This window comes from Gymnogyps californianus, chromosome 4, assembly GCF_018139145.2.
Source record: "Gymnogyps californianus isolate 813 chromosome 4, ASM1813914v2, whole genome shotgun sequence".
NCBI classification, from domain to species: Eukaryota; Metazoa; Chordata; class Aves; order Accipitriformes; family Cathartidae; genus Gymnogyps; species Gymnogyps californianus.
In genome coordinates this window covers 44,037,966-44,056,608 of record NC_059474.1, presented here as the reverse complement: position 1 = coordinate 44,056,608, position 18,643 = coordinate 44,037,966, and the positions used below count along the sequence as shown (strand labels likewise).

General features: G+C 36.4%; 1 protein-coding gene across 4 annotated transcripts in view; it reads right to left on the bottom strand.

The window, feature by feature from the left end:
• SPOCK3 (SPARC (osteonectin), cwcv and kazal like domains proteoglycan 3) overlaps nt 1-18,643 on the bottom strand; it is a 222,596-nt gene that overhangs the window by 16,405 nt on the left and 187,548 nt on the right. For 3 of the 4 annotated variants that reach the window (XM_050895498.1, XM_050895497.1, XM_050895500.1), the window contains one exon: nt 6,525-6,644. The exons of the other annotated variant lie outside the window; for it this stretch is intronic. In XM_050895498.1, coding sequence (XP_050751455.1) covers nt 6,525-6,644 — 120 coding nt within the window. The remainder of the gene's footprint in view (nt 1-6,524; nt 6,645-18,643) is intronic. 4 annotated transcript variants of the gene reach the window in all.

Here is an 18,643-nt window from a genome sequence, read left to right as displayed (position 1 = left end):
CTGACCGCCACCTGGACCACAGCTTTTACTTGTTCAGCGTGCAAGCTGCATAGCAATAAGGTTTTCACTTGTGATGGATTTGTCTAATATTTTGGCTATCAGAAAATCTTCAGTTAACAGCATCTCACAGCTGAGGCCTACCGTGCACAAGCTGGGAACAAGTTTTCCTTCCTAATGTAGTTTTATCAGGACAGACCTGAGCAGGAAGGACTAAACTAAAGAGAGGACTAAGCAGACGTGAATGCTTTCTGTTGTATGTGCTGTTCACAAAAGTGCTGATCTAGGTGAGATTCATCTGGCTCCATACCAGCCCAAGAAGGAGACAGCATTAGGCATAACATTCTCTGTCACCTGTCTAAAGTTGTAATATATTCCTGCTCACTACGGTTACACAGATTGGAGCGGAGCCTGGGTTAGGGCAAGACATGGGGAAGGTACCAAAGGTCTTACAATAAACCTAGGCTAACTGACCCTCATTTTACAAAAAAAGGTACAAGGGAAAGAGATAAAGCACAGCTGCAACATCCCTTAAACGCCTGTGAAAGTCTGCATCCTGAAGTCTCTCCTTTTCCAGAAACTGTTTTAGAGAATTTTATATGGGGTGGAGGGGAAATCAAGATGAATCCTATTGCTAGAGACTACCAGTTTTCTAATAGATTGACAGTTCAGATGAAATATATTCTGTGGGACATCAGACTGACCATTTTATTAATAGGAGTGACTATTAAGGAAAAACAGAAGATACCTGAGGAAGGAGAAATAAAATAAAATGCTACAATAAACACCTATATATTTCACTGTGTATAAGAATAATTCTGTACAAAAGATTGAGTCAAACCAAACTTCAGTCAACAACACTGATTTAGTCCATTCAAAGTCTGAATTTTAAGTAAAGATGGATTAATTTAAAATTCCTGCTCAGAACTACTTCTAGGCTGGGTTTCTTCTTCTAGACTCTTGGTTTAAGGGTGCCTGGGCTTATGCTAACCTGACACATGCAGAAAGTCATTAGAAGTACCTTTTCTTTCTAGCAAACTAGAACTATGATTCAGGTTGCCAGCCTGTACAACTTTGCAGTACAGCTTACGGGACATTTTCTGAGATAATCTCAGGAAGTAGCCAAATTCTCAGGCAGTCAGCATTTTCCAGACATCAAAAATCATGTTTAAAACTGAAATTCTTTTTATCTCTTATAACTATACAATGACTGTATGGGAGAGTACTGACAGGAGTAAGCAAAAACTTGTTCTGCTTACAAGTTCTGTCTGTACATCAGGGTTTCCAAATATGCTTCAGCAATGAAGATCAGGGAAATTTAATTTATCTCTGCATAACGTCATCTGTGTCTCTTCATCGTTAAGGAACTTAGGATAGTCAGAATGAAGTAAAAACTTCCAAGCAAAGATCTGAAATTGTTGATTTTATTTACATTTTTCTATACAAAATTGGTCTTTTCCTGCTGCAAGTCTGTAAGGGTATGTGGCAATTTTAGTGTAATAATATCTCACCATGCTAGTTCTAGACAAGCCAATTATAAGTAATTTTCTTTCAGACTTCTTGTATTTTTCTGTTATTTTCAAAATTATTAGTGCATTAGACTCTAAATAATCATATTATTCCCAAGCCATAAGAAGATTCTCTATTACCTTTGGCCTCTGGTCCTTCATCTTCTAACATGACATGGCACTCAAGTATCCTTCAGAAACAGACTGCCTGCTAGTGGTAATATTTGTGGGACTACGGTATTTTTTGTGCTTTGCATTTGATTCATTAATTCCCTAGAGTTTTATCACACAAAATTAATACAGAAATAGAACAAATATTTTAAAAGACTTTAAACAGGTCTGTAAAATCTCACTTAATTTTTCAACTCCTTATTTCCCCATCCACAAGGGAATAATAATGGGGGTATTACTGTAGTATGGGGGTAAAGTACCCTTTTCCCCTTTGTGTCATCTATTTAGACCATAAATGGTCTGAGGACAAGATTTAAGTGTTTATATAGCATTTACAGTAATGATACTTCTCGATATATGCAATCCGAATACATCTGGACACAAAAGGGATTTTGGAAATAAAACCCTATTAATTATTTGAAATATTCGAGTCTGCATTACTAATAAGATTCAGCTTTGGAAAAAAATAAGTGTCAGTTAAGCAAAATTATGTAACTCTTGTAAAAACACAACAATGTAGGCACTTTACATTTTTAACTTGTTATCAGCATACTGATGGCTCTAGCAGAACAACTTAAACACTATTGTTTGGTTTGTTTAGAAATAATATTAATGATTGTACGGATCAATGTGGACTATTTAATAGCTGGAACAACTCTGAAAAGCACCAGCAAGGTACTATAAACTTGCACCACATCTACCTTGGTCAGAAGGACTGTGCCCAAGCCTTTTAATAAATCCTGTCCCAAGTGCCACCAGAGAGACTGAAATATGAAAAATCCTAAATGCAAACAGACAACCAGAAAGGATGTCACAAATTGCTTTTTTAAATGCAGAATGGTTTTTCAGTGAGGAAGGAACTCTTTGACAAGAATAAAGGACAGCCTGCGGGAAAGGGTGCCAAAACAGATTTTTAACTCCCCAAGGGCAATGAACAGCTCTAGGGATCTGCTAGAATAATTAGGACTCTGAAAGGGGAAGTTGCATTCAGGTGGCTTTTTGTCATAGCTGTTGTTCTGTACAGATCACTAAGTCTCATGTGCTAAGTATAAGGTTGTTATACATGATTAAGAAGTTCTTTGCAAGATTTATTTCTAGGTGTAGCTCTCAGACATCCCCAAAATGGGGGGGCTGCACTCCCTGGTACACTTAAAAATTAATGTGCCCGATGTCTTGGACCTACTATGACTTTGGAGACCAACTTTGAGGGATTTCTTAGGGATACTACTTGAGAGCTTAGCTCTTGAAGAACAGTTTTAAGAATTTCTTAATGGTACTAGAAAGGACATTATCACGTTGAATGGTTATCATTATTTTTGTTTCTTTGTGAGTTTACAGGGACATAGTGATCTAATATTTTCTTCTAAACCACAGACATGTTAATTTCTTATAAGATGCAGTATCTTTTGCTGCCTCAAATGAGAAATTTTGAAGTTCAGAAATGTACATACCAGAAAAACCATATAGTTGCACTAATGAAACCAGTTTTTAAACAATTTTTGCATCCCCAAATCCACAAATGAAAGAAAACTACTCCTGATCATATATTCAGTCGATCGCTTTCTGTCTATAGATGGACTGCCTTTTTGCAGTAGCCTGTCAAATTAATTCAATCAAGTAAATATTGGCTATTTATAAAATCGAGTAAATATTGTGCAATAGGATCTTTCATATTTGAAAGCAAATTTTTTTCACAATTAGATATATGCAATTTGAGTAACTGACCACAGTACTAAAACACTAGACTCTAAACAGTTATTGTTGAAATGTTTTTGTGAAACACTGTGGGTTTTGTCAAAAAACTTTTTTAAAGAGAAAAAGAAAAGAAAAGATAGAACAAACTGAATTTCTCACATATAACCGTTTTCTACAATTTGATTTGCTTTGCTTTAGTTAAAAGAAAATAAACATGCCAAAGCCCGTCATCAAACTTTTATGTTTACATCCTAGCATTCCATAACAAATAACAAACTTTTCAACATTCTTGTAACAACACTACCTCTATTTTAAGGCTGATGAGGTATAACTCTTTGAAACAGAAAATCTAATTGAAAACCAGCATAGTAATTAATTATTATTTTGTACAACTTTCTAGCTGCTTAGGATTGATTTCTGGTACCATGTTACAAGCATAAGTCAAACATTTCTGACGGCACCATGTTCAGGGAATTTAAAGTCAGTAGTAAAATGAAAACAGATTTTTCTACACAGATGATATTTCCTTACCTGTTGATGAAAAAGAGCCCTGAAAAGACTATTCTTAGCCATCCAAATCAACTCTGTCTCTAAAAAAACTGGTAGGGTAGGATCCAGTCTAACTTGTGCCTAAAATTTCAGATACCTCCTAAAGTACATGTGAATTCTTTATACCATCAAAGGAGAGAACTTCATGACTTTGAAGGCTTCCAAAAGGAAATTCTGAAAAGTGGGCCAGAAACCTGTTTTTTTCCCCTCAATTGGAACAATTGTATTTGTAGAGAAGATCCTCATCTGAAGGCTTTTAAAGGCAAATACATCTCTCTACCTGCCTTAGAAAGACTCCTTTACTAGCTGAGGTTAGGTGGTAAAGATCCCACAGACCCTAAAACTTTGGAGGAAGCTAATCAGAATGCGAGCATAACATTTTCTTCAGAAGAGCTCCTCAAGCTCACAAACCTCACAGACCGAAGTGCTTCATGCAATTGAACAATCTGTTCTAAAAATACCCACATATCTTGCAACTGCTTTGGTCTACATAATCTAAGCAGATGGTTATTATCTTCTGCATTGTACATGAAGTGCCAAAACATCAACATTTAGGATATACTAGATGTAAAAATCAACATTAGGTAGACACCGCTCAATCTTACGGGTGTTGCTAATGTTATAGTAAGTGACCATTGAAGTCTGAAAACAAACCAACCAGTTTGGATCACATAACATATTTCTAGGTCCAAAAAATTGACAAGGTTCAAAAATCCACAAGACTCTTGCATTTTTAGTCACACATATTAAAATCTTAGATCTTAAGTCTAAATACAGTCTTTGATTGCTATTATAAAGTAAAAATTTGTAAACAGAAAAGTGATAAAATAAATGTGAGTATAATATATCCACATACACAACATGATACAAATACCTGTCTCAAGTACAGATACTAGGTCTTATCAATGCCACCCATGTGCTTAAGGAAAAAAGGCCAAGGAAAATGTCTAAGGGAAAAATCTCACACTCTTAAGAACTTTGTGCTTGCATTACATTTCAATGTATTCAAAGTATTAATTATGAACTTTACATTCCTGTATTACATAGAACCCAATTACTTGAAACACTGACTTTTGATTTATGCATGCCGTAGTACTTAATAGCTGTACAGTTGCTGCTTCTATCATTGCTCAAATTTCTTTTTGAACTTCTACTGTATTATCAGGCTTCTAAACAGCTGTGCTGCATTTTTGACCTTACCTATTCAGTGTGTTACCCTCAACAAAGTGAGTATTCAGCAAGAAACAGGACCCTACGGAATGTTTCAGCTGACCTTTAACTGAGCAATGTGCTAACACTACCTATATTATTAGATAAATTTTATTTATTACTATACAATAAATGCTTACTTAAGAGCTGCAAAGTTTGTATTTCTGTTGTTTTCATTACTGGATGAGAAGATCACATGCCAGTTATAGGCACCAACCAGAATGTAAATTGGAAATACATGTTTTTAAATGTGTTTTTTTCAATATCAATAAAAAGTGACATTACTGTATTACCACCGTACATCAGAAACATTTTTTCTCAATGTTAAGAGAAGTACTCCCAGAAAACACAGAATCATCTTTAATTCATTGTTTTACAGAATTATTTGTATTTCCTTAGCATGAAAAATCACACAAAGAAACGACGTTTCCAATTAAATGAAATAAATGGATTTCTTGAAAAAAGAAAAAGTAATGCTACAAATAGCAACCAAACAAAAGCTAAAAAAACCCCCATCCAAATATTTAAAAAGTTAATGATGAAGGAACTAAGGTAAGCAGCCAGTGGTGGCCAAGTTCTGTGAAACATACTCTGGAGGAATTCATAGATTGCTCTTCATATCAATGAAAGGTAGAGTTTTACAGCTTATGAAATCTAATTTGACTCTCCTTCGCAGTAGCACACCACTCTTGAAACTATTACTGCACACTTCAATTGGTATTTTAAATAAGCCCTTTCATAATTACATTTTAAAACTTTACTACTTTCCACGACAAAAAACCTATTAAAATATTTGAGGGGGTTAAAAACAAATTATGCCCCTTACTGTTTCCACTTCATTAATACACCCGAGTCTTTTCCAATTTGAAGTATATCCTTGAAAGTTCCTTTTTACTTAAAAGCTTCTTTTCCATGTGTTCTTCTGTACCAGCACCTACAGTGGCATCAACTAGCAACGATGGGTCACACATAATTACCGCTCCAGTACATTATCCTTAGGGCTAGCCATTCAGCAACTCACTTTTCTCTATGGAAAAGTTGCTCAAAATCCCTACTTGTTTCTTCTGTTTTGTACCCTTATACAGCAGCTAATTATCAAGCTCTATCAAACAGACAATTTGATAGCATTCACAAATGAAAGCACTATGAATGGTAGCCGCCATACATTCTTACAAGCAAGCGTCCTGCCAAATAACATTGAAAGTTTAAAGTGAACATCTTATATCAGTACTAAGCCATAAATAAGAAATTAACTTTAGAAAAGCACAAAGCTATGGTTTCATACACATGCCTATTTAAAGCACATGAGAATAAGGCAAGTCTTAGCAATGGAAATACAAAAGTACGGAAAAGTATCAAAGAGAACATCAAATAAGACAAGTAGAAATCTCTTACTGGTTCTTTCAGGCCTTTGAACAATCCTAGTCTTCTTGTTCTGAATTCCACTTTCATGAAGTGCCTTAAACCAGTCTCTCAATCTGTTTGCAACCTCCCTGAATTCCAGGTCACTGCACACTGAAAAACAAAATGCAGAGCTGTTTAATGTTTTTCTCCCGGATGCTAAATAGAACTTTTCAAACTGTGCTAAAAAAAAGTAAAACACATAAAATAATATAAATGTATATGTTCCACAGCTTTCTTTAATTCATAAAGTTCCGTTTCATTACTTAGGTATGCCTTCAAAACCCAATTAAGGTCCTCAGAAATAAATGCCTGATGTATAAAGCAATTATGAAATTATATATATCTAGAAATTAAAAACATCCTTTGCAAACTACTGCAAACTACTATAAACAGTTCTAGCACAGATATTTTCACATCTTACTGTAGATGAGGCTGTATGGCAGAGACACCCATGACAGTCTTTTGGAGTCTCATTTCTACGTTCATTAAGGCAATAATAACGAAAGCCCTACCAGAACAGGTTGGAGATCTAATTTAGGTAGATAATGCAGGAACACCCAACTTGCTTTCCTATGCTGAAGCGTGAAAAGAGGAAATAGGGTTGACAGAGAAAGTGCTTCAAGAGTGTCCTGAAAGCTCATTTGATTGAATGTAGTTTTACAAACCAACATTTGTGAGCACCTAACTACAAACAGGCAACCGTACAGCCACTTGGTGATGGAAAGGATGGCTTCTTTGACCAGAAACAGTAAAGGTAGAAAAAGCATGCAAGACCAAAGAGACCATCTGTAGCATCAAGAGCAGCAGATTAGTAGCAGACTGGCTGAAGTGTTGTACAGTACTGGTAGTTAGTACTGAAACCAGCAGCAGAAGCAGGTAATAAAGATGTGCAGTGGGGAGGTCTATTCACCTTCACTATTAAGCTGCCGAAGAATGCAAAGAAAAGGTGTGCTTGGAGCAAGCAGATATCCCTTCCAGAACTCTGTTTTCCCATTTCATGTGTTTGAGAGAAGCTGGGAGAAGACAAGAGAAATAATAGGATCTGGAAGATGACAAAAGCAGGAAAGGCACTGGATGTATGCTCCCCTAGGTAACAAAATACCTTCCACTGCCCTTGTCAACTGTTACCACTTCCAAATCAGAATCGTTTTCCAGGTCTACCAGTAACTGACTAAGCTACAATCTGTAGAGCTCATACTTGAAGTTAGCACAGCTTCACAGTGACGGTCTTGAAAATAAATCTCCAGTTCAGCTTACTTTTCCTTTATTAAGTAGCAATCCATAATATTTGGTGACATAGTCTTCAGCACACTTTATTAAATTGAACAACACTGTGAAACACGTATTTGTATTTTAGAGTAAGCTTGAAACATGTCATTATGTCAACAACTATCAATACCTGTACAACAGCAGGCATCTAAGCATTTGTTTATTCATTCGTTGCTGAAGTCTCTCTTGAGACTTTGATTTTCTCCATGAAAGACTTAGGTGCAATCTATACATACATTTCCATATATTACGAACTGACATTTTTATAAAACTTGTATTGTGCTTTTCTCTTGTGTAATGGAACAAACTTTTTTCTGATAATTTGATAGGGAACTGGAGAAAATATTTTTTTTAATGATATATGGGCATGTATGCTCAAAAATGTCACATCGCAACAACTAGATGAAAACGGTCTCCTGAGCCAAGACTACACATCGTAATTCAAACTTGTGGGATTTCTGCATTTGCTACAGTGACACCTTCCTTTACCAATCCTTGCACCAGCTGACAGGTCAGCATAAAGAATCAGGTATTAACTTGGGACACCCTGCTCCTCTTTAATTTCCCCTCCCATTATAGGTGAAATAGAATAATATTGTTCCCTTCTCTAACTACCCTCCCTTGGTTTAAGAGAAAGACTTTTAGAATTGAATCAACAGGTATGGAGCACAGCACTTGGAGCATGATGGAGAGAATGTATGAATTCCTCCCTTCTGTAGAAGCAGCCAAGTAGACACACTGAAGCTAATCATCTCCTAAGCTCATTAAGATGTAAAAAAGCACTAAGAAAAGGAGACAGTGCCTCTTTGGCTATTAGATATAAGAATAAAATAGAGCTTGCTGTTTCAGCATCTGGTACTAGCCACTGTCATGCATAACATGACATAAAATAGCATTTTCTGTGCTCCTGTGAATTGCATTCCTTTCAAAATGGAAGGTACATATGGCACATTTTGGGCATCAGACACATCCCATATCAGATCTCAGATTAGGGACATTCTTCCAACTTCAACTTCTTATAACCCTTTTCCCCAAATTTGCTTGACAATTTAAATTATGGGTTTTATCTCAAAACTAAGAATGAGAAAATTGTAATAACTTTTCGTTCATTTTAATGATTTTGATAACTCTATCATGGGAATAGATCACCTTCAAAAATCAAGGCAATGCAAAACAAACTGATTAAGACCATCATTTGCCAATTTTACACCCCACAGCTACTCAAGTGCTGGAGTCAACTTTCAAACATGGCAGGTAATTACATTTACTGCATTATTAATTTAAATGCACAGTGAATTTTTGGTTCATGACATTTCTAATATGTCAAGTAATTCAGAAGTCTTCTATATGTGAAATATACACGAGATGCAGCAGAACTACACTAATCCACACACTTAATAATTTACATGGACAAACTGTGTTCTCAGCAAGGATTTAAAGCATGGGCTTAGAACAATGTCTCATATTTCGAGTATCACAGTTTTTTATCAAAGAACATTTATTGTGTTTGTGTGGCAAGGTTTTGGTAGCAGAGGGGGCTACAGGGGTGGCTTCTGTGAGAAGCTGCTAAAAGCTTCCCCTATGTCCGATAGAGCCAATGCCAGCCGGCTCCAAGACGGACCCGCCGCTGGCCAAGGCTGAGCCCATCAGGGACGGTGGTAGCACCTCTGTGATAACATATTTAAGAAAGGGAAAAGAAGTTACAGGGGAGGAGCAATTGCAGCCAGAGAGAGGACTGAGAAGATGTGAGAGAAACAACTCTGCAGACACCAAGGTCAGTGAAGAAGGAGGGGGAGGAGGTGCTCCAGGTGCCGGAGCAGAGATTCCCCTGCAGCCTGTGGGGAAGACCATGGTGAGGCAGGCTGTCCCCCTGCAGCCTGTGGAGGTCCACGGTGGAGCAGATATCCACCTGCAGCCCGTGGAGGACCCCACGCCGGAGCAGGTGGATGCCCAAAGGAGGCTGTGACCCCGTGGGAAGCCTGTGCTGGAGCAGTCTGTTCCTGAAGGACTGCACCCCATGGAAGGGACCCACACTAGAGCAGTTCATGAAGGACTGTAGCTTGTGGGAAGGACTCACATTGGAGAAGTTTATGGAGGACTGTCTCCTGTGGGAGGGACCCCATGCTGGAGCAGGGGAAGAGTGTGAGGAGTCCTCCCCCTGAGGAGGAAGGAGCAGCAGAGACAACATGTCATGAACTGACCGCAACCCCCATTCCCCATGCCCCTGTGCCACTGTGGGGGAGGAGGTAGAGAAATCGGGAGTAAAGTTAAGCCCGGGAAGAAGTGAGGGGTGGGGGGAAGGTGTTTTTAAGATTTGGTTTTATTTCTCATTATCCTACTCTGATTTGACTGGTTATAAATTATTTTTTTTTTCCCCAAGTCGAGTCTGTTTTGCCCATTTGGTGAGTGATCTCCCTGTCCTTATCTCGACCCACGAGCCTTTCGTTATATTTTCTCTCCCCTGTCCAGCTGAGGAGGGGGAGTGATAGAGTGGCTTTGGTGGGCACCTGGCATCCAGCCAGGGTCAACCCAACGCAGTTCATTTACTAGCATCTCAGAAAAAGATTTAAATGGTAGAACCAGCCAGCAAATTAGAATTCTTGCCATGAAACTATCAATCATTTCATTTCCACAGGATGCTTAAAATATGTTAAAATTTTGAGTTGGTTAAATAACAACTAATCATGCAATTTAATTTTGACTGCTGGAAAGTGAAATACACTGGATTTTTTTTTCTGGTTCCCCCTCCCCCACTCCCACCCTTTTTTTTTTCTTCTCTATTTTGGAATTTTCCATTGAGAAATTTAAGTTTCAGATTTCAGTAGACTTATTATTTTCCCGAATGCTTTTCAAGATCTAGCTATCCTAACATTAAAATAGCAAAATAATAAGAAAAAAATCATAATTAAGAACTTATTTTTCATTTTATGGTTCCTGTTACATGGTTTTGGTTGGGGCTACTTAAGGTTAATTCCCTATCACCTGATGTCAGTATTCATTCAATTCCATGGTTACTCCTGCATATGGTCCTCTCTAAATATTCTGTTACATTATGTTGTTTGAAGCATTTCAGAAACATAAAACAGTCTGATGAGAATAATTCAGTTTTTTATATTGTGATTACTGGAAAAAAAAGCTAGTACTATCCTGACATGAGAATTAAAAAACATATATATAAAAAGAGACCTTATTAGAACATGATATTTTATACCAGAAAATGACAAAGCAGAAAACAGATTTACGTAAGTATGTAAGAACATTGGGTATTAGTAGTGGCAAATAGATCCTTAAAGTAGTACAGCTACTTCTATAGTTAGAGATTAGCATTTGAGCACCTTTGGGCCAAGACCTCCCATTTCCTAAGTTATTAGGTACAAGGTGCTTGGACTACTTAAGCCATGACAGTGGCAGGACAGCTGCACTCATTACCCCATCAGGTAACACAGAGAAGCAGAGGACTAGTGGCTTGACAGAGAAATTTTCTCAAAGGAAAAGACTGAATCTTTTGACAGTTCCCAAAGGTAAATCAGGTAGTAAAACCCCAGTTTGGTCCTGTCTCAGCACAGACATGTGTGCCAAAACTGGACAGAAAAGAAGAAGCACATACACTTCTTTCGTCACACATAATGGTGCTTACAATATATTTTATATAAGTAGCAATTCATGTGGCATCTAGAAAGTCAACTTCTTAACATTAAATTTGCATAGTATTTTCTTCATTAAAATTATATATTTATATGAATTAGGAAAGCTCTAAAATTAGAGTATTTTCAGATTTGGGGCTAAACAATATATTTACTGCTTCAAATATTGTACTTCTAAATATACTATGATTGATATTTCAAAGATATTCCAAATAAATTTAATTAGTATTAACACAGTACATGAAACAGTCCACCTTGCATGAACCTGCTTCCATGTTCAGTTATAAACACATAAAACCAGAAATCGTGTATTAGCTTTTTTGCATGTTCTTACATTAGGAAAATAATCTGGAAGCTGCTCTACAGGGGTCGTATGTATGCACAGCAAATTGCAAAACTGAATATAACTCTAACGTTATATGGCAGAAGCCATATTATACAAATTTCCATTAAAGTGTTTTTGTACGGTATGCATGAATAGCTAAAAGCAAATTCCAGGACAATTCAAGATCAATGTTATTCTTTAACTTTGTACTAAACTTTTTGTACAATTGTGCTTTACAACTACGGTTCAAACTTATGAATAAGAATAGGGGCTACCATAACCTAATACATCATGAATACTGCTTGTTTTAATGTTGATTCAAACCTTAACAATTTTTTTATTTGGATCAGTCTGATCAGATTACTCACCACCCCGCAACAAGTGTAAGTGGCATATCAAGCAGTCATTCTCAAGTTATGAAAACAGCATAATTTCTGGCTTACAGGGCAAGGACCATACTCAGGTACAGTCTAGGGGGAAATTTTGCTGTAAGAACTTATATATGTAGTGCGAACTTCAAATAGACTATTGAATAATAAATATGGCCTAAAATTATCTATGTTTCTCTATTAATCTGCTGAACAGAGCTGTCTCAAGTCCTATCATCTTGCAAAAAGTCCAATTTTAAAAAAGTCTCTTTTCAGGAAGAAAATATTTTTGGTGATAAAAGAAAAAAAACAGGGGAAAGTAAGTCTGGGAAGTAGCACAAGAACTTTTGGGAGGTGGTGATGGGCCTGTCAGCTTTAATGTTAAGCAAGGTTAAATGAGATATGGGGAGGATTCACTGTTTTGAGACTTTTGGATAAACTCTTCTTTCCTCTTCTCTCCCTTACCTAAAAAAATCCTGCGCTTTCTGCTTGTCCTCTCTATTTCCTATGCTCCCTGCCCTAGAAAAGAAAGGGGCCAATGTCTGGACAACATGCAGCCACTGTAAGAAGTAGCTGTGGGACAGGATGTAGCAGCTTTCTGTTCTCGTTCCCGTCCCTGTCTCAGGTACACACAGATTACTGTTTCAGGAAAGTAGCTGTCACGGGCACTACTTATGGTTCACTACCTTATCTCTTCCATGGCAGTAGCAGAGACGTCACCAGAGAAACTATGGGATGGGCTATGTGGGCTAGGACCCTGCTCCCGCTGCAGCCTGCCGCCCCAGTCTCTTCCTTCTTTCACCATTACCTTGAACTGGGCTTGTACAGTAGTAGACTGGTCACAGCACAATGGTGTTACATTGTGCATCAGCGTAGGGTAAGACTGTTTACTCTATAAAACATCTTACAATTTCAGTGAACCAGATAGCAGGTAATACAATTCATATCTGAAATGATTTGAAAATTATTTTGAAATTAAAATATTCTCTGCTTAAACTTTAAACAGTAGGAAGCATCCAATTTTCATAGCACAAAAGAAAGAAAAGACGATAAAACAAAATATACAAAGTTCAGATTACTTAACAGCCAATTCATCATCAAAAGAATACATGTGATAAATATGTTACTGTCTTATTTAAGAAGCATAAAGCAAGCAGAGTTGATCAAAAGTTAGAGAAACCTAACTCTTTTTTCATAGGTTTTTAGATAGTAAATTCATTTATGAAAAAATACATACTTAGAGCACAGTCAGCAATGACTTCGTTGTACCTGAGTCACTATGGACAGGCAGTTTTTTGGTAACAAGAGATATTTCTGCCCACACAAAATATGAGTATAGACTAATTGCTCACACATTCAGTCCAGCAAAAAACCGAATGCTGCATATATAGAAGTAATGCTAAAAAGTGTATTTATTTTTGCCACATATGTCAGTGCCCATGAACATATATGATTAAAACTGCTGGAAAATATCAGAATTTGTTAGGTCATTCAAAGAATAAAAAATGATGGTGCTTAGATATTAGCTTTATTTGTTATCAGCTCTTTGAGCATTTCTATATCAAATTAGTACACAGATTCCATATTACTTCTTAATATAATATTATATTACTATGGAATTTTCCCTTCCTTTTTGTTTCATAATAAAGTCATATTTCTATACTGTGGCCAAAATGACTAAGGCAATATTTGTACATTCCGAGTAAACTGAGGGCCTCAGACTAGAGAAAGAATCCCATTTAATGTTCCATGTATTCAGTCAGCCATACATACACAGACAAACTGAAGATTCTTATCATGTGGGTTATTAAAAAAGTATAAAATCCTGTCTAACGTATTCCACATGTTAAAGATATGATTTTGAATGTCAAAAACCTGCAACTATATAAAAGTTTTTTTCAAAAAGCACTTATCACACTTCAGATTTTTGTTCCTGTTTTGACATGTAAAAAGGAAAGAAGTAGTAAAATAACCTTTAAAATAGTAAAATAAACAATTGAATTCCCACTCACACAGAAACTTATCAATAAGTTTTGTTCAACTTTCCAAGAACATTCAAATGAACACAGAACAGATATAAAAGACTTCAGTCTAAAAAGTAGCTTTCAGAAAGTCATAAGAAGCAGAGAACAATACTCAGACATTATCACAGTTACAAACACAATTTCTTTTCAGAGGAGTTGGGCTGCACAACGTAACCCTGAGTTATGCTTAAGCAAAATCTTTAAGTCACAAAAAAATTCAGGTATATTTACTGAAAATGTCTACATTTGGCTTTGTTTCTGATCTTGCATCCTGGTCTCAGTACAGTACCTGCCTCAGCACTCTACCTTAATTCACATGGATTTATGTGAATAAACCTTGTATTCTGTAACAGAGAGGATCAGCCTAATACTCCGTTCACTAGAACGCTATTTGCCATTGAAACGTGCTTGCTCAGGGTTATGCTATATGATGAAAAATTATATTAATTAATGGGTTGATGCGTTCTAGAATATGTTTAGGGACTTTTTGTCCCGCTGATCAGCTTCTAAAGATACATGCTGCTGAAATTATTGTACGCATTGGTCTGTACTGATTTAAAATAGGTCAAGATGAGGTAATTCAGATCTATTCAGACTATAATTTCACATGATAGACTGGGAGATGAATCTTTAATGGCGAAAGACAGACAGTAAAGGTTGTAGAAGGTTAGACAGTAATCAAAAAATGCATATTAAATCACATGAATCCACTCAGGAACCTGCCAAGAAGTACTTCTGTTTTTGTCTAATGCCAATGCAAGGCATTCCTGCTATTACAATCAATTCTAATAGCCATTAAGAGAATTAGTATGGGGTAAAATGAAGTCACTAGCTCAAAGTTTACTGGAGTCTCCTGTCATTTGAAGTAATAAAAACTGTCTTTTAAAACCAACATATACAGCTATGCAAAAAATGAAGGGATCTGAAAACTTATAGGTACCCAATCCAGAAATATCTTTATAATAAATATTATTTAAATGTTAGGTGGAACCAACTGTTCAATTTGTTTTCACATACAGTAAATGTTACAATTTGTGTTGGCATTTGAATATAATTTACTGATTGGAAGTAGAGTATTTGAAAATGCTAATCAGTATGTGTTCTTCCAGTGCCTTTCAACTCAAGCTAATTGATGAAGAAGTAAAAATAGTGCTACTGAAAGCTGTAAAGACATGCAGAACACATTTTGGGACTAGCATAACAGATTGAATCCCCTAATGTATTTAAACCAGTCTTAGCTTTCCTACACAACAGAAAATAAGTTACTTTAACAGTGTACACTTTTTGTATAAACACAGAGACATATATATAAAATTATCTGTAGTTTAACAAGTGTAAATCATTACCATATTGACACAATAAACACACTGAAATACTGTTGTATTAAGGAGCAGCTTTTGTTAAGTGAAGGGTCAAAAAGTGATTTAGAAAAAAAAAAAGAAGTGATAAACACACCCCACACTATGTGGCAACATTCACAATAATATATGGGACCACAAGGCTGTAGATAGCACCTGTGTGTCTGTTTACTTCGGGAAGAGATACTTTTACCTACTTTTTCAGCAGCAGATCTCAGTTCAATATTCAATTCTACGAGCAGAAGGCCTGACAGTTGTGAAGGAAGCTATATAAACCTAAAGAAATTATTAGCACACAGCTTAACAGTAATATAAGTGTAGAACTCGCCCACTGATCTGTCTTCTTTTGTGCCCCACAGCCAGAATGTTCCTGATGTCTTTATATAACATAACATAATATGACACTTCCATTCCTGAATCCACTAATGGCCAGTTAGCCTGAAAACTATGATTTATTGACAATACGGCCAGTGGATTAAGTTGTAGGAGCAAGATTAAAGCTTTGTTTCAGAGTGAGATATGAAGTACCTTGCCCTGCCAGAAGGCACGCTTCCAAGACACGACGTGGTACTCCACTATCGCATCATGTGGTTGTGCTTGCCACACAACTCTACCATGTGTTTCAAGATACACACCCGCTACAACCAGAACTGCAGAAGATCATCCCCAGCACATACAATGTCCTGCAATCAGGCAGAACTATATTCATAAATTCATGTATATAATAAAATAACCAAGAACTAAATATACAGAGAGCATATGGACAATTGAAGAACAGGGTACACATCAACCACCTCCTACAGCAAACTAGGAATTACTCCATGTGAGATGGGTAACTTCACAATCAATGTGTGCTAAAGCAAGACTTCTGATCATCCCAACTTTTTGTGTGTCTTGGAATCACTGCATATGATCACAGAATCACAGAATGATCGATGTTGGAAAGGAACTCCAGAAGTCATTCAGTCTTACTCTCTGCTAAAAGCAGGTCTAATTACACGAGGTTGCTCAGGGCAGTGTCCAGTCATTCACATCCTGCCATCATTGTGCCATTCACATGAAGGTTCCTCACTATATGAAAGACTACCCCTCTTTAAAAGGAACAATATGCTACTATCTACTATCTTGTAACTCTACACTGTTTTCCCTGAAAAGTACAAGAGCATTTTTTCATGCTGTAACTTGAGGATTGCACCCATCGGTCCACGATTGCTAGACATCCAGAAACCTGGTTACAGCAGCAATTCCAACTCAACTGTGAGAAGGATTATTTAGAGCAGTCCACAGCTGATGCTTATGTAGTCCAATGCCCTTTCAATGCATTACCTACCATTCATGTACTAGTGTATGGCTGCGCAGCAGATCTTATGCATCTGAGATGCACTGATCAACTGCGTATTTCTTTTCCAGAAGGCCCTGTGTGAAAATATGGTAACCCTAATACTGCCATTAGAATTCAGTGCTGCCTTTAAAGCCAGTATCTATTAAAGTAAACTGGAATGTTATATAAAGCGTACCTACTGAGCATCAGAACTCTGCAAGGCTGCCATTCTGCATAGGTTTATGAATTCAGCCCTGAGGAACTGATTGCTTGAACTGAAAATTCCTGGCTCCAGACTAAGGGCTAGTCCCCATTTGGCTAACTCTAAATGTCTAAGAACACCAGAACTAAAATTGTATGCAAATGGCCTTACAATTCCTGCTATATACAGCAGCATTTCTAGCTCTGTATCTTCTCTGTCACAAATGGGAAGAGTAACATATGGCAAAAAGAAATGTGGTCACAAAACCCAATAAATTTGGCAGAAGGACAAAAAGCCCTTCAAACTTGTAACTAAAAGATGGGACAGTCATTTCAGTCATCTTTTTACAGTCCCATATGTATAATTAGAACTTTCTTTTAAAAAAAGGCTGTAAATGGAAAAACTTCATATGTATATTTCTATTTTTATAAGCTCATGAAGTTTATTAGCCATCTGTTACCTTTAGGGCCAATGATTTTAAGAAGATACCTTGAAATTAACAAATAAAAGCATTCTGATTTCCTTACTATTTAACTAAACATAATGAATTTCCTACTTCAGTTAGTCTATGTTACGAGATAATTAATATAAATGCTGCAGATACCATATCAGGGAACTGCAGCTGCTTATTCTTACTGCCTCAAATTAATGTTCCATACAGACATTCTGCTCATGATTAATGTTTCATAAAATTGAAAATTATTTCAATTAAATTACATTTTCATAAAATACATCTGATCTTTTTGTGTCCTCACAGTTTTAAATTAAATATAATGTCCATTTCTGAGTGCAGGAAACATAGTAACCACAACATACAAAATTTATGTGCTAAGATACTATTTTCAACTTAAAATATGTAAACTTACTAAAACATTGCAATTAAATAAGACAATAATAATTCTTTAATCTGTCAGAAGTATCACAGACTGATTTTGGAATTTAGTAATTTATTTTCTGGAGGACAGTCAATATATGGGCTTCCTTTCCTAACTGCTGCTAACCTTTAGTATTGGTTATCATTTCTCATCATGCTTTGTTATTCTGAAGTATTAATTTTTGAGGATGAAAATGATGTTATTAATCTGTAAATTGCATACTTATGAAGCTAGACAGTCAGCAAAAAAAGTCAGATAGCAAGGAGATGCTCCACTGTAACGTGCTATATTCCAAGATCTTTTCATTCCCAAATATTTTTATATATTCAGTTGAATCCAGTATTTCACATAATAGAAGATATGGCAAGTATCAAATAGGGACAGAACAGCAATTTTCTTAGTGGTGAAAGCTTTCCAGCCAACCACACCCCAAAGGTGAGGTAGTTTTCTGAATTCAGTTTCAAGGATTCCTGAAAGCACTACACAGCTCTGGTACAAAGTCAGGACATTTTCTTCCTTTCAAGGACAAGATTGACAGTGTCCCGCAAAGACTTTTTTGCATTTGACATAAAACCTCTTGAAACCTAGTAGACAAGGATAAAAAGATCACTGAACAATGCTCTTTATAAAGAAAACTTAAAAATATATATATTATTTCAACATTTCAAATTAGACATTTTCTGAAATCAGAAATGCTCTGTGCTGATAAGAGGCTTCAAAGGTC